This window comes from Canis lupus, chromosome 27, assembly GCF_003254725.2.
Source record: "Canis lupus dingo isolate Sandy chromosome 27, ASM325472v2, whole genome shotgun sequence".
Taxonomy (NCBI): Eukaryota; Metazoa; Chordata; class Mammalia; order Carnivora; family Canidae; genus Canis; species Canis lupus.
Window position 1 is genome coordinate 37900513 of NC_064269.1, and position 27007 is coordinate 37927519.

General features: G+C 37.3%; 1 protein-coding gene and 1 long non-coding RNA gene across 7 annotated transcripts in view; one reads left to right on the forward strand and one right to left on the reverse strand.

Annotated features, from left to right (window-relative positions):
- The window catches only part of CD163 (CD163 molecule), a 30992-nt gene extending 6877 nt beyond the window's left edge, over positions 1-24115 (forward strand). The window contains exons 5-17 of one of the 3 annotated variants that reach the window (XM_025471989.3): positions 3129-3449; positions 4409-4729; positions 13868-14182; positions 14281-14595; positions 14982-15074; positions 15170-15484; positions 16631-16951; positions 17668-17976; positions 18352-18387; positions 18587-18694; positions 19962-20057; positions 20883-21016; positions 23908-24115. In XM_025471989.3, the coding sequence (XP_025327774.3) occupies positions 3129-3449; positions 4409-4729; positions 13868-14182; positions 14281-14595; positions 14982-15074; positions 15170-15484; positions 16631-16951; positions 17668-17976; positions 18352-18387; positions 18587-18694; positions 19962-20057; positions 20883-20959 (2627 nt within the window). In that variant the 3' untranslated portion in view covers positions 20960-21016; positions 23908-24115. The remainder of the gene's footprint in view (positions 1-3128; positions 3450-4408; positions 4730-13867; positions 14183-14280; positions 14596-14981; positions 15075-15169; positions 15485-16630; positions 16952-17667; positions 17977-18351; positions 18388-18586; positions 18695-19961; positions 20058-20882; positions 21017-23907) is intronic. The other 2 variants (XM_049102436.1, XM_049102437.1) reach the window with 2 other exon arrangements.
- Positions 1-27007, reverse strand: part of LOC112675386 (uncharacterized) — a 69807-nt gene that overhangs the window by 604 nt on the left and 42196 nt on the right. For 3 of the 4 annotated variants that reach the window (XR_007406372.1, XR_003145868.3, XR_007406373.1), the window contains 2 exons: positions 18577-18726; positions 15730-17172 (listed from right to left, as the gene is read on the reverse strand). This is a non-coding gene — a long non-coding RNA (uncharacterized LOC112675386). Of the gene's footprint in view, positions 1-15729; positions 17173-18576; positions 18727-27007 lie in introns of those variants that run through there. The other variant, XR_007406374.1, reaches the window with a different exon arrangement.

A 27007-nucleotide genomic window follows, 5' to 3' on the forward strand; every position in this document is an offset into this window, starting at 1 on the left:
CCAAAGGCAGGCGCCAAACCGCTCCGCCACCCAGGGAGGGGATGAGTTTTAAAAACAAATCACAGCCTTTATTAACCTCTATCTGCAGAGTTTAACCTGCCCCTTCCCAAAATATTAGTTCAAATTCACAGAATCAAATGTTAAAAAGTAGTTTGGTTTTCTATTAAAACCTAAATTATGCTAGTGCTATGGTATGAACAGACTCTGTGTCTAGAGACTTTCATGCACCATGCTTGCACAGGGACAGTGGATTTATATGGGAAGGGGCGACACTCCTTTTTTCACTTGAGTTCTTAGTTTGAAGCAGATCCAGCATGTCCTGAATCCCAGAGAGCATTCAGAAAAATAAAATAGAGTAAAAATGTCCCTGTATTCATCAGATATCTTTTTTTTTTTCAAATGAAGAAAACTCCATTCAAATTAACTTTAAGGGAAGAGAATATTGACTCAGAAAACTGGGACATCCAGGAGGTACAGTTGGCTTCATACATAGCTAGATTCAAACATTGAAACAATGTCATGGGGGTTCTGGTCCTTTTACTATTTCTTAAATTGGCCTTTTGTTGCTGGACAACATGACCATCTATTGTTTGAACCATAAAGAATGGGATTCCTACAAAAAAGATGGATTTTGTTAGCTGAAGAAAGCAAAAGGGATTTGGGATAGAAAAAAGCAGAGGAATTGCCTTCCATTCCCATTTATCCACCAAAAGCTTTCTCGGTCCCCAATCAGCACATTTCTTCTCAATGCTGAGGACTCACAATAGACAGTATTATAGCAGCAAAAACTAAAACTGCCAGTGGAAAGGAGCAACTTATTTATTGTAAGATATTGCTCAGGATCAAGCTCTGTTTTTTGAGGAATATAGATTGGGGGAAGATGAAAGTGGTAGTGATTAGGTCCCCTTTCTCTTTGTTAGCTTTTTGACTAAGGAACTGGTCACAAAGGGACCAGGCATATAACACAAACCAGGTAGTTATAGATAGGTAATGCAGTCAGAGGCAAAAGTCAATGTTGAGTCCTGGGCCTGAGTGTATGAGTACCACCTACACATGCGAACGTATATTTAACTAGAAAAAAACAATTCTAAGAAAAACTCTGTGATAGTAAAACAAACAAATCTCTAGATAAAATTGAGCCCCTGCATCTCTTGTTAGGAACCTTTTTTTTTTTTTAAGATTTTATTTATTTGAGGGGAGTGGGGCAAAGGGAGAGGAAGAAGCAGACTCTGTTGAGTGGGGATGCTGAGACAAGACCTGAGCCAAGGTCAGATGCTTAATCAACTGGGCTGGCCAGGTGCCCCAGAAACTCTTTTTATGGTACATGCTCTCTGTCCTGAAAATTCCCTTTAAAAAAATTATTATTGAAGCATCGTTAACATAAATGTTATATTGGTTTCAGGTGTACAACATATTGCTTCAATAATTCTATAAATTACTTGCCATTCACCACAATAAGTGTGGTCACCATCTGTTGCCATACAAGTTATTACAGTTTTATTGACTATATTCCTTATGCTATACTTTTCATCTCTCTGACTTATTTATTTTATAACTGGGAATGTGTACCTCTTCATCCCCTTTATCTATTTCACCCATCCCCTTGCCCACCTCACCCCTGGCAACCACCAATTTGTTCTCTATAGTTAAGAGTCCTTTCATTTGTTTTGTTTTTTAGACTCCACACATAAATGAAATCATATGATATTTGCCTTTCTTTGTCTGACTTATTTCACTTAACATTATACCCTGTAGGTCCATCCATGTTACAAATAGCAAGATCTCATTCTTTTTTATGGCTGAGTAATATTCCATTATATATACACATACATATACCACATCTTCTTTATCCATTTCATCTATTGATGGATACTTGGGCTGCTTCCATATCCCAACTATTGTAAATAATGCTGCAATAAACATAGAAGTACATATATTGTTTTCAAATTAGCATTTTCTTTTTCTTTGGATGATAGCCAATAGTGGAATTACTGGATCATATGGTATTTCTATTTTTAGTATTTTTATTGTTTTTTATTTTAATTGCAGTATAATTAACATACAGTGTTATATTAGTTTCAAGTGTACAAATTAGTGATTCAGCAATTCTACACATTACTCTGGGCTCATCATTATAAGTGTGCTCTTAACTCCTTCACCTCTTTCGCCCATCCCCCCACCGTCTTCCCCTCCAGCAACCGCTAACTTGTTCTCTATAGTTAAGAGTTGGCTTCTTGGGTCCCTTCAAAGTGAATTTTGAATTACCATGCTAACACGGTAAAATGGAAAGTTGTGTTTGCTTTTCATTCAGATTTTGTGAATATGAACATATTACAGTATTTACAGATGACTTTATTAACTGAATAGAAAAATTTTTAGAGCTCATTGTATTGGTTTTACAACCAAATTATATTCTTGAAGTGATTTTATTAAAGTTACCTACAGTTTTCTAATAAAAAAAAAAAAGAGTTGGTTTCTCTCTCTCTCTACCTCTCTCTTTTTTTCCTTTGCTTATTTGTTTTGTTTCTTAAGTTCCACATATAAATGAAATCATGTGGTATTTGTCTTTCTCTGACTGACTTATTTTACTTAGCATTATCCTAACTCCATCCATGTTATTGCAAATGGCAAGATTTCATTTTTTATGGCTGAATAATAATATAATATAATATACCACACCTTCTATATCTACTCATCTTTCAACAGGCACTTGGGTTGCTTCCATAATTTGGCTGTTGTAAATAATACTGCTATAAACATAGGGATGTGTACATCCCTTCAAATTAGTGCTTTTGTATTTTTTGGGTAAATACCCTTAGTGCAAGTTGTGGATCATAAGGTAGTTCTATTTGTAATTTTTTGAGGAACCTCCATACTGTTTTCCATAATGGCTGCACCAGTTTGCATTCCCACCAACAGTGCAAGAGGATTCCCCTTTCTCACCAAGACTTATTTCTTATCTTTTTGATACTAGCCAGTCTGAAAAGTACTGTCTTCTTGCCTAAGCCATTCTTTCTCCACCTTTAATGATTTTCAGTGGTATTATATCACTGTTTTCTCTGTGTCTGCTTATATTCCCCCTTATTCTTGTTTTTTTATCACTGATTTGTTTTGTGTCCCTCTTACAGATGGAGCAGATCTGAGCCTGAGACTGGTAGATGGAGTCACTGAATGTTCAGGAAGATTAGAAGTAAAATTCCAAGGGGAATGGGGGACAGTGTGTGATGATGGCTGGGATAGTAATGATGCTGCTGTGGTATGTAAACAACTGGGATGCCCAACTGCTGTCACCGCCATTGGTCGAGTTAACGCCAGTGAGGGAAGTGGACACATTTGGCTTGACAATCTTTCCTGCCAAGGAGACGAATCTGCTCTCTGGCAGTGTAGACACCATGAATGGGGAAAGCATTATTGCAATCATAATGAAGATGCTGGTGTGACATGTTCTGGTAAGTGAAAAGAAAAACAGTGAAGGAAAGACCTGTGTTCTTTAGGAGTAAGGATGAATATGAGATGTGAGAGATAGTAATATCTAATAATTTCCTTGTTGTAAGGAATCTTAAACGCATTCTTTTTAAACAGATTTTATCTATCTATCTAGAGAGAAAGAGAGAGAGAGATTGAGCACAAGTGTTGGTGGGGAGGGGGAAGGAGAATCTTCAAGCAGACTCTACACTGAGCACAGAAACCAACATGGAGGGATCCCTGGGTGGCGCAGTGGTTTAGCGCCTGCCTTTGGCCCAGGGCGTGATCCTGGAGACCCGGGATCGAATCCCACGTCGGGCTCCCGGTGCATGGAGCCTGCTTCTCCCTCTGCCTGTGTCTCTGCCTCTCTCTCTCTCTCTCTGTGACTATCATAAATAAATAAAAATTTAAAAAAAATTATAAAAAATAAAAAAAAAGAAACCAACATGGAGCTTGATCCCACAACCTTGAGATCAGGACTCCAAGAACACAACCTGAGCCAAAACCAAGAGATGGACACTTGACCAACCGAACCATCCAGCATCCTCATTCTTTATTTGACTAGTTTGGAGGGTTGTCTGTTTCCTGCAGTAATTATTCAGGCTGCTATTAGGAACCACATTTCAGATTCTAAGTCTACCTGGAGCTCTGAGACACAAAATGTTATGTCTTTTTAGAGAAATCTCTGTCTTGCTCATATTTCTTTGCCATTGACAATTTTTATTAACCCTTGAAACTATAATCCTGTTTCTGACCAAATTCATGGCCCATAGTGGCTGTTTAAAAAGCCAGGAGAAAAAAAATAAATAAATAAAAAGCCAGGAGATGGATAAGCCATGATTTCCAGTGCCTCAGTATCTGGGAAGGAACAAGATAAAAAATACATCCTTTGGGAGCTAACTTCCAGATGCATCTGTAAACTAAGTTTATGTTTCATTTGCAGATGGATCAGACCTGGAGCTGAGACTTGTCGGTGGAGGCAGCCGCTGTGCTGGGACAGTGGAGGTTGAAATTCAGAAACTGCTAGGGAAAGTATGTGATAGAGGCTGGGGACTGAAAGAAGCCGATGTGGTTTGCAAGCAGTTGGGATGTGGATCTGCTCTCAAAACGTCCTATCAGCGTTATTCCAAAGTTAAGGCAACAAACACATGGCTGTTTTTAAGCCGCTGTAGTGGCAATGAAACTTCCCTTTGGGACTGCAAGAACTGGCAGTGGGGTGGACTGAGCTGTGATCACTATGAAGAAGCTAAAGTTACCTGCTCAGGTAAGACTTTATTTTCTTTTTTAAGATTTTGTGTCTTTATTCATGAGAGACACAGAGAGAGAGGCAGAGACATAGGCAGAGGGAGAAGCAGCTCCTTGTGGGGAGCCCCATGTGGGACTTGACCCCAGGACCCAGGATCATGACCTGAGCTGAAGGCAGATGCTCAACCACTGTGCCATCCAGGTTCCCCTCAGGTAAGACTTTCAATGAACATGCTAAGAAGCTGAATTCCAAGAGTATAAGTTTCTAGTAAGATCCTTGAAACTGATGAGAAACATTGGTCCTTATGACTAGATCTCACTTGAGAAATCAGAAAATACCTATTCCATCATGGGAGTTTCTGTCGAAATTATAATTCATTTTGTGCCTTGGTCACAGGTGTGACTTGTTTTTGTTCACTTTAGCTTTTGTGTTTTTTTTTTTCTTTTAAAGATTATATATTTATTTGAGAGAGACAGAGCATGTGGAGGGAGGGGCAGAGGGAGAGGGAGAGACAATCCCAATCAGACTCCCCCTGGAGCATGGAGCTCAATCCCATGACCCTGAGATCATGACCTGAGCTGAAACTGAGTCGGATGTTTCACTGACTGCATTACCCAGGTGCCCTGCCCTTGTTTTTGTTTTTTATTTAAATAACAGTTAAGGGAGCGCCTGGATGACTTAATTGGCTGAGCATCCAACTCTTGATTTCAGCTTAGGTCATGATCTCAGGTTCATGAGATTGGCCCTGCGTTGTGCTTGGGGTGGAGTCTGCTTGGGATTCTCTCTCCCTCTTTCTTTGCCTCTCCCCCAGCTTGCTTGCATGGTCTCTCTAAATAAATAAATAAAATCTTTTTAAAAAGTAAGTTAGTGTGGAGGGGGAGGGAGTGGGGGGATGGGGTGGCTGGGTGACGGGCACTAAGGAGGGCACTTGATGGGATGAGCACTGGGTGTTATACTATATGTTGGCAAATTGAATTTAAATAAAATATGTTTTTTTAAAAGTTAGTTAACATAACAGTGTATTATTAGTTTCTGATGTACAATTAACTATTCAACACTTACATTCAATACCCAGTGCTCTTCACAAGTGCCCTCTTTAATCCCATCTGCCCCATCCCCCTCTCTGGTAACCATTAGTTTGTTCTCTGTAGTTCAGAATCTGTTTCTTGGTTTACCTTTCTCTCTCTTCTTTTCCCTATGCTGGTTTGTTAAGAAACAAAACAAAACAGTTGAGTCATTCTTAAATCCATGGAAGTATGAAAGGTTAAGAAGGATTAAAATTTTGAAGGTAGAACTTAAATATGTCTTCCATGGGAATGTTACCAAAAGATTTTAAAAGTATGTTGGATAAACTGGCATGACTGAACCTTAGGCTATCTTTCTATGTAAGAATTTCTTCTTTCTGAATGTTTTTGTGTATTTCACTGCAACCTCTTTTAGAAGTTCCTAGGTAAACTGTGAGTTGGCCTGGCTTACAGATAATCTCTTGTATTTTATGCTAATCACATTTATACACATGCTAATGTTGTTGAAAAGTGATGCCTTTTCAACAATTGTAAGGTAACATATTGACATAACTATTATTAATATGGTAAAAGAAAGACTTTAGGGAAAGCAACATATAAGTAAAACCATTAAACATGTAGAGATGCAGTCCTATGATGCTGTATGTCCACTAACCAATGGCTTTACCCTAGATACATCCTAACCTTAGATGTGCTCCTAGGTGCTTTCTCTGTTGTTATAAATTATGTCTCTTCTAGTTACGTAGAAATTATCCTCTGACTGGAAAAAGATAATCTTTTAAGATACAAATTAGAATATACATATCTGCTTTTCAACCGTTCTTCTTTCCTTTTTTATTTATTATAATTTATTTATTTATTTATTTATTTATTTATTTATTTATTTATTCACGAGAGACACAAAGAAAGAGAGGCAGAGAGAGAAGCAGGCTCCATGCAGGGAGCCCAATGCAGGACTCGATCCCGGGACTCCAGGATCACACCCTGATCCAAAGGCAGGCGCTCAACAACTGAGCCACCCAGGCGTCCCTTTTCTTTCTTTTTTTAAAGAGATTTCTTGATTAAGCAGTATATTCACATTTTGAGGGTTTTTGTGTTTGTGTGTTGTCATGTGTCCATTTTGTTCTTGTTCTTGTTTTATGGTTCACACTCTGAAATGAAAGTGTAAGAAGCTCTTCCTGAAAGATATCCCTAGCATCTGATTCTACTCTTCACAGACAATTTACATGGCTGGGGTATTCATATGTTCTTTATGAGATACTTTATTTAAATACGAACAAATCCATATATAAGTTTTAGTTCATTTTGTTGCTCAAATCGTGGCATATTATGTAAACTGTTCTTTAATTTTTAAAGACTTTATTGTTTTATTCATGAGAGACAGAGAGAGACAGAGGCATAGACAGAGGGAGAAGCAGGCTCCCTGTGGGAAATGGATCCCAGCACCCCAGGATCACAACCTGAACCAAGGCAGACACTCACCACTGAGCCACCCAAGTGCTCTAACTGTTCTGTACCTTAGTATTTACTTAGTAAAATATCCTGACCATAATTTCATATCAATATTTAAAGACCTTTCTGAAATGACTTCTCTATCTATACATTTCTCTTCTTATCATTTATTACCGTGACTTTATATTTTTAATTTCTTTCATCAGGTAAAATTAGCTTTGCTTTGCTTTTTTTTTTTTAAATGAACCAGCATTTGGATTTTTTAAGATTAATGTTGTTTTCATTTCCTAATTCATTAAAATTTGTTTCTCTATCTATTAATTCCTTTCTGATTTACTACTGATTTAACTTCTTGAGTTCAGTGCCTAGTTAATGTTGATTCTTTCCTAGTTATTAATATAAATACATTATAGGTTTTCTACTGGGTATACCAGTGACTGTATCATATAATTGATGAACTGATGCTCTGTGAATCTGGGACATAGATCTACCTACAGTTGTAATGTGGTCATTGTGAATTGTTCTTTTTTGGTATTATAAAGTTTCCCCTTTTTCTATGGTTGAATGATTTTTGTTCTGAATCAAACTCATCTGATATTAATATCACAATTTTTGCTTCATTTACTTTCTATTCTCTTATTTTCAACCTTTATGAATCATTTGTTCTAGGTGCATCACTTGTATTCATCATAGAATTCAGATTTATTTTAAAAATAACTCATGTATTATGCTACAACTAACTATGAACTATATTTCTCTACACAACTTTTTGGGGGACTTCGCTTGGGCTTCGTTTGGGCATGCATAGCATAATTGTATGTCTGATCATTTTTTCTAATTATTTTCCTATTAATTGTATTTTATATTAGTTAGTATTAAGTCCAGCAGCATCCAAAAGAAATCCAAATAAGAGTAGATAAAGAAAAAGTTTACTCCTTTCTCACTAAAACAAGTGAAATAGGTAAGCAGCTTAAGGCTGTTTGGGTGGTTCTATGGTCACCAAGAAGTACCTAGAATTATTTTTCTGTGGCAATTATCAAATCCTATTGGTCAGGAATGATAAGTTGTCCTAAAACTGAGTGAGTTCCCTAGTGAGCCCATCTGGTAGACCAGGTTCTGCCATCTGAGAAGCTGTCCTCTGTTCCTTGTCCTTCATAGGCCCAGATGCTATTCTCAGGCCAGTTCCTTCTATTGCATGCTCTCCAGAGCCATAGCTGAGTGCAGTTTGGGGGCTGCACACCTTTCACAGCTCACTCTCTGCTGACATTGGTTCAGGGACCCCTGGATTGCTTTACAGGTTGAGTTACCATTGGCTGCTGTCAGCTGTCCTCAAAGTAGTGAAACAATTCTCTCCAAACAGCACACTTCTAGTTGATTTTCTTTCATCTAATGCCATCTGAAAATAACCACAATCAAGGAATATATGTATAAGCGTTGACCTATGCTGTGACCAGCTTCCTCTTAATTTATTGGCCACTCCCTAAGGTCATTTGCAACCAGGGGTTTGGGAGGAAAAACAAGACCTGACTCCTGTCTTTGCTGGGAGGCTCATTCTTTGTATGTGGAGTGTGAATTCTATTTTCTGCTAAGCCTACAGTTTTATTACCACCTCAGTTTGGGGGATTGTATACTTAGGGTTCTATTTTTTTTTTTTTTCAATTCTGCAAGTTCCAAATTATAGGTCTCTCAATTAGTTATGTATAGCAGCTGCTGGCAGAGCATACTTCCCTTATGAAATTGGTATTTTTCCTTCCATTTTTTTCTTGCAGTGTGGCTACTTCAAATCTGAGTTCATCTCTCTTAGAAGTGCTGAAATGGCAAGGAGGATTTATGTCATGCTAACATTCTGATTTTTTTTTTCAATTTTTTCTTCTGTGATTATGTTCCCTGATTTTTCAACTTCAATGAGTACATGGTTTTCTTTTCAAGGTGACATGTGTCCAATATCTTACCATGAATAACAAGGCATTAGCTTTCCAGACTATAATATCTGAGTTATTATATATTTTATCCATCCATTCCATTCAACCACATCCAAAATTTAGGTTTTATTACTTGAGCACTTTAGTTTTGGTAAAATATTCTGAATTATTTAAGATTCTATTCAACTACATTTAATCAAAATCCCAAGTAGTGTAAATTTGCAGCTATAGGGGAGCCCTTTTGTTTACAGAACTATATATATCTGTGTGTGTGTGTATACACACACATATATATTTTTTTGCTAAGTGTCATGTGTATTCTTTGCCTTCTTTTGTAAACTATTTTGTTATATTGTGTATTGTGTATATATTTTGTATATTTGTGTAGTTTTTAGAAGCTCTTCTACTTACATGGGTACAATAGGTTTTAGCACTCTTCTTGTTTTGTTAGAAATAGAATGTGTAATTTTGTTTCTTTTTTTAAAGATTTATTTATGAGAGAGGATGGGAGAGGGGCCAGGGGAGAGAATCCCAAGCAGACTTCCCACTGAGTGGGGAGCAGGAAGTGGAACTCCATTCCATGACCCATGAGATCATGACCCGAGCCAAAAAAAACAAGAGTTGGTCACTTAACCGAGCCACCCAGCCCCCACCTATAATTTTATTTCTTTTTTTTTTTAATAATTTTATTTCTTGATTTCTTGATTCTTTCAGAAGATTTCCAGTGGGGGAAATCATGGAATACTATCTCTGTGCCTGTGAAGTTCAAACTACAAATTCCATGATCTGTTTAGATTCTTAAAGTTCTTAGTTTTGTGGAGCACAGGGCTTTAGGGCTGAAAAGAACCAAAAACTCAATAAAGCAGGAAGCCTAGAAGGATAAAGCAACATTTTATCTCTGATGTGCAGTTTCTACAAACAGCCACAAACAGGTCTAAGAAAATTTGCTACAAAATTACTTTGAATCCCAGACATTTTGTTTGTGATGGCTGTGCATGGGTCATAGAGACCATCAGAACTTAAACAGTTCATATGAGTTGTGCTGTATTTACTAAGGTTTGAGAAATCATTTTGATACTAAAATGATTTAGACTTCTTCATAGTCTAGAAAGGAATAAATGATAAAAATGTGTTAATGCTTATTTAAATCATACTGTGTATTTTATCTATTACTAAACAAAAGGAAGTAATTCTAATGCATTCTTTCTCATGTTTGTTCTTCATGTCTTCATTTATTTAATTCTAGAGAAAGAAGGAAATACAAATTCAGTTACTTATGCCAGGGGGAAGTTTAAGTTATTGATCAAAGAAGCTAAGTACAGGTACAAAAATCAAATAAATGGCTTTTATAATAAAATAAAAAGGTTTAGCAGGAAAGAAATCTCTTAAAGGAGTAAATTTTGAATATTCTAACGATGTACACAGAATAAATGATATAAAGAAGTCAACTCGTGGTGTAGATTAATGTATTACTAACAGATTTATGAAGAAAAAAAAGCTGGAACGGAATCTTAAAGTCATTTCTACATGGAAGAATTTCCCTTTGCCCAGGATTCAAACATTTTAGGAAAAAGGAAGCAAGAGGATCTTTATAGTAGGACCTGTTTTCAAGTGTTTAACACATTTTCACCATGAGAGAGAAAATTATTTAGTTTGGTTTAACTTTTTGGTTTGTTTTCACACAGGCTGTGTTTTATTTTGATCCAGATGAGAGAGCAAGAGGTTACAAGAAAGGTGACTTGGGCTCAGTCTAAGAAACTGCCTTTATTTAAAATAAAGTTTAGATCTCTCCCAAAGTGGAATCGGATCAGATCAATACTAGCTAATGATATCTTAGAGGAATTTCATGCTCAAATAATGATATAACAAGAAGAAATTAAGGACTCAACTCAAGAATTTTTCATTATTTGTGGGGTAGGGGCATTATATGCTTTAAACTTGAAGCTGTGTTTAGAAAGTATGTTCTTCAACTCACTTTTGGATAGAAACTTGCTTTTACATATTAAATGGGTAAGTGGTGAAATTTTGACATGCTGGGGTATTTTATACTGCTACAATACAGAATATAGTCAGATCTGAAACAATTTTGGAAAGTGGCAAGTACTGATAGGATATCTGTGTCATACTGAGAGTAATGTCAAGGGAATTAGTGATGTTTGACAGTAGGCATTTCTAAAAGATGGATGCCCTTTAGAAGGTCCTTCAAATGCACTTTCTTTCTTTAAAAAATTAAAGGAAATAGTTTGTAGTTCCCAAATAATTTGAATTATCTCTGAGTATGTTAAAAGAAACTCTTACTTACCTTGATGATTGTATTCCTCAATTTGGCAGAGTGTCTTAAAATCTGAGCTCCATTTCTTTAGCTTTATTTCTGGTGTCTTTAGGTTTTAAATCCCATCCATACTAAATTATTTATAATTCCTCAATTACACCATGCTATTTCATGACTATATCCTTTATTTTCATTTAATTTTATTTCTTTTTTAAAGAGGGAGAGCAAGGGAGGGGCAGAAGGAGAGAGACAATCTTAGTAGGCTATACACCCAGAGCCCATCATAGGGCTGTCTTATGGCCCTGAGATTATGACCTGAGCCGAAGGCAGACACTTAACCAATTGAGCCACCAAGGTGCCCCTGGACTTATCATTATTTGAACATGTATGTCTTATGCTCACCTGTGTTCTTGAGGGCAAGGGTGATCAATAAGAAATTGAGCAGCCTTGAAAAGAAGTAGCTTTTCCCCAGGTACATAGGTTGGGAAAAACATTATAAATGGAGAGTAAGTTTCTGCAGAAGCACAGAAGAATAGCATGACCAGGATTCTTTAAGGCTGGAGCATCAGGTACAATTGATAAAGTAATAGACATGAAAGCTTTAAAGGTGACATCATAAAGTATTTTAAAGAATGTTAAGATTTAGTATTTATCATCTCTCTTTAATTTTAATAGATGGGTGACATTGGAGAATCTATCAAAGCTCTCTGTGCTTCAATTTCCTCAAAAGAAAAATGGTAGTATAATAATGCCTGCCTCACAGGAATTACACAGCAAGTGACCAATACCTGTTAACTGCTATGGTTACAATTATTAGTAGTAGTAGAAGTAGTATCTATTTTCACTGATGGACTGAAATGTGACATACTTTTTAGCCCACCTGAATGTCTAAAATATTGTAGGTCCTTAAAACTATTTGCTGAAAGGATAAATTATTGCATAAATAGCAAAGATGCATTGAATAGTCTGCCCCAAAGACAAAGAAATCATGTGAAAATACTTGAAGTGTAATAACATATCTGTGGTCATGCCAAAGATATATTAGAAAGAGGGCTTAGAAATAAGATTACTTAGACTTGCAAAGGTTTACAAGACATATGATGACAAATTACATTAAAGCAGTAGCAACAGGGATTCCTGGGTGGCTCAGTCATTTAAGCATCTTACTCTTGGTTTTGGCTCAGACTTTGATCTCAGGGTGATGAGATCGAGCCCCAAGTCCGGCTCCACACTCAGTGGGGAGTCAGCTTGAGATTCTCTCTCTCATTATCCCTCTGCTCCTCCTCTGCTCACTCTCTTCTCTCTCTGTCTCTCAAATAAATAAATGTCTTTAAAAAAAATAGTAGCAACAAATAAGGAGGAGAAATATCCTGGAGGACTGACAACCTTGGTGATTTTTAACATGAGCAGTGTATTGTGAGGGTCAGGATTCTAGGCTCTGGAACATACTGTAGACCTTTAAATTCTGCTCCTTCTGTAACTCTCTATATGATCAAAGCAAATTACTACACCTCTCTGTTTCAGTTTCCTTGTCTGTAAAATTGGAATGATGTTAATAATTATCCCCTGAGGAGATTGTAAAGATTAAGTGAAATTATGTTTGTTCGATATTTAATAAAGTGCCATAGATAAAATAAGTGCTCATGTAATGTTCACTACTGTCATTATCATTACCATTAATTATGAGATAAAGAAGTGAGATAAAGAAGTGGTTCAATTTTAAGTGATTCTAATTTGGTCTGGATATCATTAATTGAGTAAAGAAGATGTGGCCATGTCAGTAAAATAATTCCTTCAATTTTGAACACCTTATATTCTGATGTCCAAGTAGGTATGTTTATGAAATTTAAAACATATATATGAAAATATATTTATTGGCAGTTAAGAGAAGGTGAGGGAGTTGAGGATAGAATTTTGGTCAGGAAATATATGAAAGGTTCTGGTAAAGCAGGTTTAGACAGGAAGGAGAAAACAGGAGTATCTCATGTATCAAGTGTAACATATATCAAAAGGAAGAAGAAATCCCAGGTTCAATTTGAAAACAAGAAGTATATTGCAACACTTTATATAAAACCATTCAGAAAGGCTGGGGCCAACACCAGACTGCGATGGGTACAGAGTGGAATATAGAGCTAAAAAATAAAAAGAGAAGATATATATATATATATATATATATATATATATATATATATATAATTTATGGTTTTAGGAATAATGTACACAAATATTAAAAGGAAAGAGTTATCATGCTTCTGGGGATGGTTGACGCCAAGAAGCAAGGTTCTAAAATTCTCTCAGATGAATTGGTCCAGTAAGGAATGGGGAGATCTAGAATTTGCTATGCCCAACTCTAGGCAGAAAAGCCAAGGGGAACAAGTATGGAAAATCATCAAACATCCCGGCCTCCCCTTTCCAGTCCCATCATGAAGGTAAGTCTGGGAATCATGGCATTTCTCACTGAAATATTATTATTTTTTCAAAAAAGCCCACAGGGAACCCAGACTAGTTGGAGGAGATATTCCCTGCTCTGGTCGTGTTGAAGTGAAACATGGTGACACATGGGGCACCGTCTGTGATTCCGACTTCTCTTTGGAAGCTGCCAGTGTGCTGTGCAGAGAGTTACAGTGTGGCACAGTCATCTCCATCCTAGGGGGAGCTCACTTTGGAGAAGGAAATGGACAGATCTGGGCTGAAGAATTCCAGTGTGAGGGGCAGGAGTCCCATCTTTCACTCTGTTCAGTAGCCTCTCGCCCAGATGGGACCTGTAGCCACAGCAGGGATGTTGGAGTCGTCTGCTCAAGTGAGACCCAGAGAACTTGTTCAATATGTTCCCATACCACGAGGAGGGTGGGGTTAGGTAATCACAGACATCTTTTTAAAAGCCCCATCTCCTTCCAGGATACACGGAAATCCGCTTGGTGAATGGCCAGTCCCCGTGTGAAGGAAGAGTGGAGCTCAAGATACTTGGGAACTGGGGATCCCTCTGCAACTCTCACTGGGACATAGAAGATGCCCATGTTTTCTGTCAGCAGCTCAAATGTGGAGTTGCCCTTTCTATTCCGGGAGGAGCACATTTTGGGAAAGGAAGTGGTCAGATCTGGAGGCACATGTTTCACTGCACTGGGACTGAGCAGCACATGGGAGATTGCCCTGTAACTGCTCTGGGCGCGACGCTGTGTTCTGCTGGGCAAGTGGCCTCTGTAATCTGCTCAGGTAAGCGGCTGAAGGACAGCCAATGATGAGCCCTTCTCATGGTGGCATGCCTTTAGAGCAGGTGTATCTACAGGGATGAAGGACAAAAGCCAAAGGGCATGATCTATTTTAAGGGATCATGAGCATGCTAGGATATCAACCTCACGTGTCTTTTTAGAAGGAAAGTAAACTTAATTTTCACAAACCTCATAATTACCTACCTGGTGCTTACCATGTACTGGCCCTTCTCAAAGCACCTGATTTATTCCTAGCCAGGTTGACCTACCATCTTCCCCTCCCTCTGAAGCTGTTTGTTCTCAACTCATCTGTCTGACGCTCTATCAGTTCTCCCTTCCTCACCCTAACTTTGCTGTACCTTGTATGACTGAGCAATTTGGTGTTTGCAGGAAATCAGAGCCAGACGCTATCCCCATGCAATTCAACATCTCTGGACCCAACAAGATCTACCACTTCGGAAGAAAGTGCTGTTGCTTGTATTGGTGAGAATCAGTGGCCAATCTATAAAAATGATCTTAATCCTTAAGAGTGCATTTTATTAATATTGCAATATTAATATTTTATTTTCTCTTTCCAGCGAGTGGGCAACTTCGCCTGGTAAATGGAGGCGGTCGCTGTGCTGGGAGAATAGAGGTCTACCATGAGGGCTCCTGGGGCACCATCTGTGATGACAGCTGGGACCTGAGTGATGCCCATGTGGTGTGCAGACAGCTGGGCTGTGGAGTGGCCATTAATGCCACTGGCTCTGCTCATTTTAGGGAAGGAACAGGGCCCATCTGGCTGGACGAGGTGAACTGTAATGGAAAGGAATCTCATATCTGGCAATGCCGCTCACACGGCTGGGGGCAACACAACTGCAGACATAAGGAGGATGCAGGAGTTATCTGCTCAGGTGAGTTCTGCACATAATCTCTGGTCACAATTACCCAAGAGGGACTGAGAAGGGGCCCCAGGAAGTGAAAGATATTAACCTGAGAAAATTCCCTGGAAAGCAGGTTTAGAGGGAACTATTGTTAGAGTCAGGGTCCAGAAGTGTGGATTTGATTGATTAATGCTATCCCATGTGCAAGGTAGGGTAACATCAGAGAGAGAAAAATACAGACATCGGCTTCCATATCATGAACATGACAGCAAAACTAAGATAGAGAAATCTTTTATAAATATATATGGAGCTACATTCAGTGCACCACTTGATATCACTGTATAAAGAAGTAAATTAAAAGGGACAAGAAAAAAATCCAGCACTACATTCTACAGAGCAAAAGATAATTGCCATACCCAAGTAATTTTTTTATGACAGGCAAATGAAACTTACTTTTTGTAGGAGCAAAAATGATCATAAGAGGCTAAGTTATGCTTTTGTTCTTCTTTTGTTCTGTATACATGACAAGCTTTGGAAACTATTGTGAAGTAGAAAACTATATTCAGTGGTAACAGACTGGGGAAAACAGAAGTATGACTCAGTTACTTAGGGAAGTGAAAAATTCTATCTGCCAGAAGTAATTTGATATCATGCACATTTGATATCATGCACATTTAATGACATAAACTGGTGGAGGACATAGGCAGACAACTGAAGAGTCAGAAAAGGAAAAATTTCATTTTAAGGTAATATACACCTCATTTTAGTGTCTGAGTATCTTACTAAGTTTTAACTGTCAAGAAAGCTGCAAAGAAAATTAATGAGATAAGTTTCTTGAGGCTAAAATTGCAGTAATTTAGTGAGACAAACCTAAACTATGCAATTGATGTAAAAGGCTCTGAGTGCTCGATTAAGATTTAGAAATCAATTTAGAATCATTGGTGGCCTTCTAAATGGGTCCCTAAGCACAAAACGCAATACTAGAAAACCATAAGCTATTTACAGAACTATACCATATTTAGTGTAGAAAATCATCCAAAAGTTACCAAAGAGTTACTAGCAATTGACATATTGTGCCTATTTTTAAAACCATTATCATAGAATAAAGGGAGGGAGGGAGTCCTGTGAATCTTCAGAGAGAAGATGTGAAACTACTAACTCTGTATTTCACCCCAGAGTTCATGTCTCTCAGACTGATTGATGAAACCAGCAGAGACATCTGTGCAGGGCGTCTTGAAGTTTTTTACAATGGAGCTTGGGGCAGCGTTGGCAAGAGTAATATGTCTGCAACCACTGTGGAGGTGGTATGCAGGCAACTGGGTTGTGCAGACAAGGGGAGCATCAACCCTGCATCTTCAGACAAGCCCATGTCCAGGCACATGTGGGTGGACAATGTCCAGTGTCCAAAAGGACCTGACACCTTATGGCAGTGCCCATCTTCTCCATGGAAACAGAGAGTGGCCAGTTCTTCAGAGGAGACCTGGATCACATGTGCCAGTGAGTATCTGGTGGCCTGTATGAGAATTCCATGTTGTAATTCCATTATCATCTTCTGATCTCATTAAGTAGGAATGAATAACCTCTGCCACCTATTCTACCCAGATGATGTAATTAGTTTCATTTAATTTGGCTTATAGATATTCAGGATCACGGATTAGTTGTCCAAGAAGCATTGCACTCTACATGGCCTTCTTGAAAGGTTTATTCAATTGTTTTCTCTGAGAACAAATGAGGAGCAAAAGATATATAATTCAGTATTTGGCTATTAAACCTTACCTTACCTTTCCCACTTTTCTTTCAAATATTATCTTGCTTTACCAATATAAGAAGGGAAGCAGTTAAAAAAAAATCAATCCTGAAGTATTTCACCCTTCTCCATCTTCTTACCCTTGAAGAGGTTTTTTATGTACCTGACAATCTCCTAAACCTTTTTCTCTTTGAGAAAAATTAATATCATAGAGTGTTAACCTTATTCCACATTTCCTAAATCACACTAATGTTATTGTGTCCAGGATGAAATACATCCAGTTTGCCAAAAGGACATATACTTTCATAAAGGATAAATGTTGTTAAAATATATTCTCAAGTACACATTAAATAAGCAAAGTATTAAAATAGAGATTCAAGAAAAATTTCCAATCTTTCATTCCCTCTGTGAGCTTTTAGAAGTTTTTATTCTTCAGAAATGATCTAGGTGTCTGTGATTTTTTCAGACAAGATAAGACTTCAAGAAGGAACCTCTAATTGTTCTGGACGTGTGGAGCTCTGGCACGGAGGTTCCTGGGGGACAGTGTGCGATGACTCCTGGGACCTTGAAGATGCACAAGTGGTGTGTCGACAGCTGGGCTGTGGCCCAGCATTAGAAGCACTAAAAGAGGCAGCATTTGGTCAGGGGACTGGGCCTATATGGCTCAATGACGTGAAGTGCAAAGGGAATGAGTCTTCCTTGTGGGATTGTCCTGCTAGACCCTGGGGGCACAGTGACTGTGGCCACAAGGAAGATGCTGCTGTGAGGTGCTCAGGTGAGTGCCGGGAGCCTGGAGTGAGCTGGCATCTCTGGCAGCAAAAAAGGGTGGGAAGTGACATGCAATGTGTAAAGACTGGACACATGTGCACAGGGATCTGGTGGGGAGAGAATGATGATTTTCCAATCTGAAGGAATTGGAAATGAGAACAACAATGAGAACATCTGTTGTTACACCTTGGCCTTCACCAAGGGAAAGCACATAACTTCTATGCATGTCCAAACAGAAGGCATAAAGACAAGGGGATCCTCATTTTAGGTGGGAAGGAGTAGTTGACCTGGTTGAGAGGCACCAAAGGCTCATATAAAAAATAGAAATATTTGTTCTACACATTACTCCCCAAATTGAGTCTCCTTCTCTTTTCTCCTACAGAAATTGCAATGGCCCAAAGATCATCAAATCCTAGAGGTATATCATGCGATTTATGACCACGGGTCCAATTGTCTGTATTATTTACAATCCTTTTTGTTAAGAGACTTTGGGTTAGAGGTCATCCTGAGGATTGGGAAACTTATTTCAGCCATCCTATATCAAAGAGAGGGGTGGGACCAGGGACCTCAGTCTGTTAGCTAAGACATCATCTCCTGTGATACTTACTTGCACTTAGGTCACTCATCCCTTGTTGCATTGGGGATCTTTGGTGTCATTCTGCTGGCCTTTCTCATCGCTCTCCTCTTGTGGACTCAAAGGCGAAGACAGCAACAGCGGCTTACAGGTCTGAGCCAAGTTATGGTCTATCTAATGTCTCTATGGGATAAGAAGGTTCTTGGGATAAAATACATATTATCTCACTGCATATACATATAAAACACAAATGTACACATATTAGACTCAAGAATCAAACAGCCAAAAGGATGGGACCTAGAAGAGGTTTAAACAGTTTCTCCAAAAGAGGAAACAAGATTTCAGAGGAGAAAGGGGTTTGGGTTGGTTGAGGATTCTTGTATTCTATCTGTGTATTACTTGGGACACCATAGAATTGATAGTTTAGAATGAATATGCTTATATGGTTTAGGAGGAATCCTTTATTGCCCAAATATTTATCTGCTCCAACTATATACTTAGTACTCATTTAACTGTTCTGTTAAACGATGTACTGGGCTATGAAGATACAGACATTGATAGTCAAATGTTTCAGTCTTTGTGGAATTTCTAGTGGAAGAGATATATATGCAAACAAATAAAGTGCCATGTTGTATTGCATGTTAATATGTATAAGGAGCAAAAGTGGAATAGAGAAGGCAGTAATTAATGGGGGAGCAGAGGGAGAATTGGAGGCTTTTAGGAGGCTTTTGAGACATTTTGAAAATCAAGTTCAAAAAACTCAATTAGGTGCATTACAGGGAAAGAGAAAAACATGTACAAATCTAGTGAAGCTTCAAGGATGGTGCATGTGTCATTTTGAGGGGAAGTAAAGGTTGAGTTCAAGGAGAGAAGCTACTTATAAGGTTGCAGAAGGAGGGGGGAGCAAAGTATGAAGTCACATACCCCATAGTAAGATTAATAGTCAAAGAGTATTATGTTGGGGGTGGGTAAAATAGTCAAGCTGTTTTTTTTTTGAAAGTTCTATTTGATGACAGGATTGTGAAGGGTTGAAGGAAGACCACATTATTGGCAAGGTAGAATTTTGAAATAGTTGACATGAAAATGGAAAGGACTTGATAATGAGCATGGAAAAGAGAGAATGGATAGATTTCAGAGAGATTTATTTTTTAAAGCTCCAATGAATTAGAGAAGACTGCCACTTGCTCAGGGGGTGAAACTAGGGTGTAATACGATGGCAAAAGGGGAGGTTTCACCTTACCCTACTGCACTTGAGTTTGTGGCATTATAAGGGAAAAGCTTGGTAGTAGAAAGGATGGAAACAAGACGAGGGCGTGGATCAAGATGGAGTATGTTTGCATTGTTGGGTAAAAGCACTAGGAGGGAGGATAAGTTTTATTATGATCTGCTGATCCCTAACCTAAGACCTCTGTTGTCAGTTTCCTTGAGAGGAGAGAATTCTGTCCACCAAATTCAATACCGGGAAATGAATTCTTCCCTGAAAGCAGATGATCTGGACGTGCTGACTTCCTCAGGTCTGTGGGTTCTTTGAGGGTCTTACAGCCCTAGGGTTCAGACCAGCAGCTACAGTTGCAGCTGAGGCATTCTATTTTAGCAGTGGAAAGAAATCTCAAACATGTAATTGGAAACATGCTGCATATAGGGAAGAAAGGCAGGAATGAATTACAAGTGACTCTTAGAGAACATAAAAACTGCAGTCGTACAATCTGGCCTACAGGTTTGTGATTATTACTGGTGGAGGTACAAGAACCATGCAAGTAGAATACTATGACTTGGACCTCATTTTACTGAAACAAATTAATCTAAAAGGTTTCACTTTTTCACATCTCTTTCCCAATTCTTTCCATTCTTATGTCCTGCTATTTTCCTTTCTCTAACTTGATATTTATGAATATTTTCCTCTAAAAATCTAAAAATTTAACCTTCCTACATGTTTATCCCATAGAAGCCGTCACTATTTCCCATTATGTCATTCTGCTTTCTTTGTGCTCCAATTTCTGTTTAGCACCAATGCACTGATTCTGCCTCTGTGTAGACTAATTCTGCTGAGTTGGAAGAAATAGTCCAATACCCACTTGCTTCATGAAGGCTCAACACTTTCTCAGTATTCCTTACCTTCTAAAAATGCCTGCCTCACTTCTTCAATCCCAGAGGCTTGCTATTTGCTGCAACTATGTCAGGAAAACATATTTAAGGCATGGAAAAGGCTTCCTATGCCCCATAAATCACACTTGTTTGCCTTCCTAATTGTGGGCAATGCATTTCAATGTTCAAAGAGGTTCTAAGGCCCTTGAGGGGAGGTCTGATTTATTTCCCAGTAATTATTTTCTTCCTTTCAGAATATCCCAATGAGTCAGATGATTTTAATGATGCTGGGCTAATTTCTGTGTCTAAATCTCTTCCTATTTCTGGATGAAAAGAAGACCATTTTGAGGTACACTGAAAAGGAAGATGAGAATTCTAACCCAGGGAGGTGAGTGAGGAGAATTTATTTATGTTGTTCAAAACAGGTGCATTTTTTTGAAAATTGAGAACTCCTCTAGTATTAGAACAAAAAGAAAGAATGTGTATACACATACTTTCATACATTTGTATATATATTTATGTATGTATGTATATCCATATTCAGAATAGATAACAGCTCTTTATAAATGTGACTGTTATCCAACTCTTAGTTATATATTATTATTTTTAAAGATTTATTTACTTGAGACAGAGAGAGAGAGTGAGGGGAGAGGCAGAGGGAGAGAGAGGGAGAGAATCCCAAGCAGATTCCCAGCTGAGCATGGAGCCTGACTCAGGGCTCAATCCCACAACCCTGAGATCATGACCTGAGCTGAAATCAAGAGTCAGATGCACAACCAACTGTGCCATCCAGGCACCTCAACTCTTATTTATATATTCTAAGCAATAACAATGGTACATCATGGAGCTAAGGAGAAACTGGGTACATTAACATGAATAAATCTTTTCAAGATATTATAATGGTCATTTTGGGAAAAAGAAAAGACATATCAACACTTGTATAATTCATGTTATGGTAAAGGTAGTACAAGATAGAAAGTTTTCCTGAGAAATTGGAGGAGATTCTGAAGATGTGATATTCAAGGTAAATAAACATCAAATGATTGAAAGGTAGACAATTTTAGTGCAAGGACATAGCATGTACAAAGTATGGAAGCATAGAAAAGAACCACATCGTTGGGAAATAGTAAGGAGTTTTTCATTCAAAAATATGTATTGAGCTGCTGTGCCTGGCTGCCTCAGTTGGTAGAGCGTGCAGCTTTTGCTCTCAAGGTTGTAAATTTGGGCCCCACACTGGGTGTAGATAGATATTAGTTAAAAATAAAAATCTTTAAAAATATGTATTGAACATATTTATGGTGACAAGTGGTGTTCTGAGCACCGAAGGTTCATAAATAAAAGATACTATTGACAAAGACATGATTGTTTAATGTAAATCTCAAAGAAAGGAAGTGGTGAGAATCTAAGCTGAAAAGGCAAGCTGCATAGAGCCTTATAATGAATGGCCTTGTCTGCTATATATTCACATTCATATTTTATTTTAGGGACTGTTAGGGAGGGAGGCAATGGGCTTTGAAAAATTAAGCTGGGGCAAGACACAATCAGATTTACATTTCATAATTTGCTCTCATGCAGAAAGTAAAACAGAAGAAAATAGTGAATAGGTAAGAAATTTGTTAAGTTATACATCAAAAAGAAAAGATGGTGAAATGAGGTAGTGGATATAGTTTCTATTTTAAAAAGAAACAATTTGGGAGGACTGTATAGTTAGAAATGATATTTACCAAAGTATGGGTTTTTTTGTGGAAATAGGAAATAGAAATTGAGACACAGGATTAAAGCTGGGACTCTTAAAAGTATATAAATGTAAAGTATTAAATCATATATATACACATACACACATATAAGGTAATAAATTCTATATAGCTTGAAAATGATAAATATACACATGTATCAACATACATATATATGCATCTATCTATCTATATATATAGATATCTATATATATCTTAACAATTGTTAAAAAATAGCCTCTGCTGGAGGGTATTATGCTGAGTGAAGTAAGTCAGTCAGAGAAGGACAAACATTATATGTTCTTATTCATTTGGGGAATATAAATAATAGTGAAAGGGAATAAGGGAAGGGGGAAGAAATGTGTGGGAAATATCAGAAAGGGAGACAGAACGTAAAGACTGCTAACTCTGGGAAACGAACTAGGGGTGGTAGAAGGGGAGGAGGGCGGGGGGTGGGAGTGAATGGGTGACGGGCACTGGGGGTTATTCTGTATGTTAGTAAATTGAACACCAATAAAAAAAAAATAGCCTCTGATGGATCATCACTGGTCAAAGCTATGAAAAGACAGTCCACACAGAATAAATTTCAAATGACAAATAGATATTTATAAATGCTCAAATTCACCAGTATGTTCAGGCGATTCAAATTACAATTAACACTGAGATGTCACTTTATGTAAATCAGAGCACCAAAAATTTAAAACAGCACCAATATTTATTGCTGGTAGAAATACAGAGAAAATCGTAATTTGAAACATTGCTAATTGGAAGTGGGAAGTGTGGTAGCCTTTGCAGAAAGCCATCTGGAAACAACTATGAAACATTTTTAAAATGCTCCGCAGATCCTTTCATGCAAAATTCTACCCCTGAGAGTTTCTTCCATACAGATTAAGCCACTAGTATGTAAGAACTTATATATAATGATTTCTTTTTATAGCATTGTTAATAATGGCAAAAGGCTGGAAACGGCATGAATGGCAGTGGCTAAAAAATTATGGTATGGCCAACTGAAGAAGGAAAAACAATCCACAAAAATGCAGTATCATTCCATTATATTCCATTATATCAAATATAATTAAATGTTTACACCTATAAGATTATATGTGTATATATGTATATAGGAACATTAAAAATTGAACAGCTTTGTAGATTAGGACTACAAATGACTTTTGATTTATAACCTTGAACATATGAATATTATTCTATAATGAATAAGGATTAAACTACTTTTTCCTTAAAGAGAAATCACTGCTGAATCACTGCTTCAGAATCACATGGGGATACTTTTAAAAAATGGTACTTTGGGCTGTCAACATAGTTCTATGAAATAGAAATAACTCTTATGCATGCTGAAGTTTGCAAAGCATTGCATTTAAGTTTTCTGTTCAGGGATGTAGTATGCTTTATAATACATGTGAGTGTGTGTGTGTGTGTGTGTGTGTGTGTGTGTGTTGTAATATAACATATTATATTACAATGTAATTCTTCCGTGCAAGTATGTGTAAAGAGGAAAATAACAGTTTTTCTATTTATGGTTTCTCTTTAGCCTTTAAGATCCCTTGATGAAAACCCGAACTACGGAATGGAGCAAGAATCCACCTCATTCACTGAAGATTACAATACAATCCTTTGTCTCCCAGTATCCCAAAGACTGCTGCTGAATTTATAAAAATTAAATTGGTGAATGTGACTATTAAAAGTTGTTTATAAGACTTTCAAGGGGAATAAATAAAAAGGAATATTGCTGATTTGAATTTGCCTTAACATCTTGCTCTTTTTATTTTTTAAGATTTTATTTATTTATTCATAGAGACAGAGAGAGAGAGAGAGAGAGGCAGAGACACCGGCAGAGGGAGAAGCAGGCTCCATGCAGGAAGCCTGATGTGGGACTCGATCCCTGGTCTCCGGGATCACGCCCTGGGCTGACAGCGGCGCTAAACCGCTGAGTCACCCGGGCTGCCCCAACATTTTGCTCTTGATTTATGAATCTCTGAGTAGGTTTTCTGACTTTTTTAAGGCTTTCATAAATATAACATGATGCCTTTTCATTTGACAGTGTTTCCATCTGCATATAATCTATGTTTTCTATTTTGGTTCAAGCAATAATTTTCTTCTTATTACCAAAACAAATTTGTTTTTCCTTAGTTTTTTTTAAGAAAGTGACAGTTAATGATTATTGAAAGGTTAATAATATTTGTTACCTCTACAAGGCATGAATCTCATTGGTTCTTAATTGTTTTTTGTTATTGTAATTCTGGTCACTGACAAAATATGCACAGCAACACCTGGTAAAGGTACAAAGACTCAATGAGTCACTTCCTTGTTCCTTAGGACATTGTAACTAAAACTGAAATGAATGTGTAAATTACGTCTTTTCTATATAAATGTAAGTTATAATGAAAATTCATGTTTTACTAAAAATCATATATCCATATTACGTATTAGCATAGAAGATAATTTTTTAAAAATTATTATTTATTTATTTATTTATTTATTTATTTATTTGAGAGAGAGAGAGAGCAAGAGAGAGAGGGAGGAGGGGGAGAGGATAAAGAAGATTTCCCTAACAGGGGAGACTGACACGGGGCTTCATCCAGAGACTTCTGGATCATGACCTGAGCCAAAAGCAGACACTCAACTGACTGAGCCATCCAACCTTCCCAGAAGATAATATTTAAAGAAAGACATACCAATTCAACATTAAGCTCAGAGTCTTTTGTTAAATATCCCAGTGTTAGATGCAAATTGATTGGTAGCCTTTTCTCAGTATTCTGATATTGCCTACACTCTTTTCTGGCATTCAGGACTTCAAAGCTACTATATTGTGGAACCATGAAATTTGGCTCACTTGCCATTATTTCCTTCCTCTTTTCAATAACACATTAATATATATATGTATTTACTCACAAATATGTATTACCTGACTTGTAATTAGGGGAATAGTTTATGGCATATAATTGAGTATTTAATGTGCAATACCTGACAAATAGTAGGTGCTTAGTAAGTATTGTTGAATAAAACCATGAATGATTAAATGATTTAATATATTTACATCAAATATATGTCTGGAATTTACAATAATAAATAATTATATATAATAGGTATCAAATTATAGGATACACTTATAGGAAACCCACCTATATAATAATTAACATAAATATTTATGTGCATACTTTACAATAATATATAATATGAATAGAATTTCTACCTATATTTAGATTTATTTTATCAAAATTATGTATGAGACATTAATTGTTAAAACACTTTGTTATTAATACACAAATGGGGGGGTAAATGAAAATTATGATGGTACTTCCAGAATTTTCACAATTTTTTGAGAGAAATTATTATATGCATATATTAATAGTAATGCACCCTCCCCTTTCTGTTGCTCAACATGTCCCCTGGATGGTGAAATTCTACTCCATGTAATAATAGTTAACGTGTGTTAACACCAGAAACTACTTTAAATGTTTTACATGAGTTTACAACTAAATCCTCACAGTAATTTGTGAGTTTAATACCCATTTTAGATTTGGAAAAACTGAAGGACACAGTAGTTAAATAACTTGCCCAAAACATGCAACTAGTAAGTGACAACGCTGAAATCTGAGGCTGGATACTCTGGTTCTAGAGGCCATGCTTTTAACCATGGTATGGTATATGCCAACTTTTGAAGTGAAATTCAGTTTTCATGGGGTGAAGACATTTCCAAACTTCATTCTTTTATACCCATTCAAGTGTAATTTGTGATGCTGTTACTATTTGTAGAGAACCTGTTTGCTCTGATGAAATAGGCCAAGAGTAGAGTATGGGCCACATCCACAGAAAAAAGGACCAAATCTGTATTAGCAAAATTGTCCTTTCAACTTTTGCCTATGTTTCTCTGTCCCGTCTAACTTTCTCAAGATGCTCAAATGCTCTCATTTTTCATGTCGGTATTACTCGGCCACTTAAATCACTTGGTTAAAAAATAATGTTCTCTGAATTTTAAAAGCAGCAAGAGAAAAGAAAGCAGTTATATACAACAGAAACCCCATAAGTCTATCAGCTGATTTTCAGCACAAACTTTGCAGGCCAGAAAGGAGTGGCATGATATATTCAAAGTACTGAAAGGAAAACATCTATAGCCAAAAATACCACATCCAGCGAGGTTATCATTCAGAATAGAAGGAGAGATAAAGAGTTTCCCAGACAAATAAAAGCTAAAGGAATTCATCACCACTAATCTAGCCCTACATTTCTTGTAAAAAAAAATCTAAAGGGGATCCTTTAGGTGGTAAAGAAAGACCACAAGTAGTAGGAAGAAAATCAGGAAGCACAAAAGTAGTAAAAAAAATTTAAGTATACCTATAAAAGTCAGTGAAGAGATTCACAAAATAAAACGATGTAAAAAGTATGGCATCACATACCTAAAACATGGTGGGGAGAGGAGTAAAAATGACCATCAACTAAACATAGACTGCATGATGCAGAAGATGTTATATACAAACTGGATAGTAACCACAAATCAAAACCAGTAATAGGGGAGTCCCTTGGTGGCTTAGTGGTGTAGCATCTACCTTTGGCCCAGGGCATGATCCTGGAGTCCCAGGATGGAGTCCCTGCATGGAGCCTGCTTCTACCTCTGCCTGTGTCTCTGACCC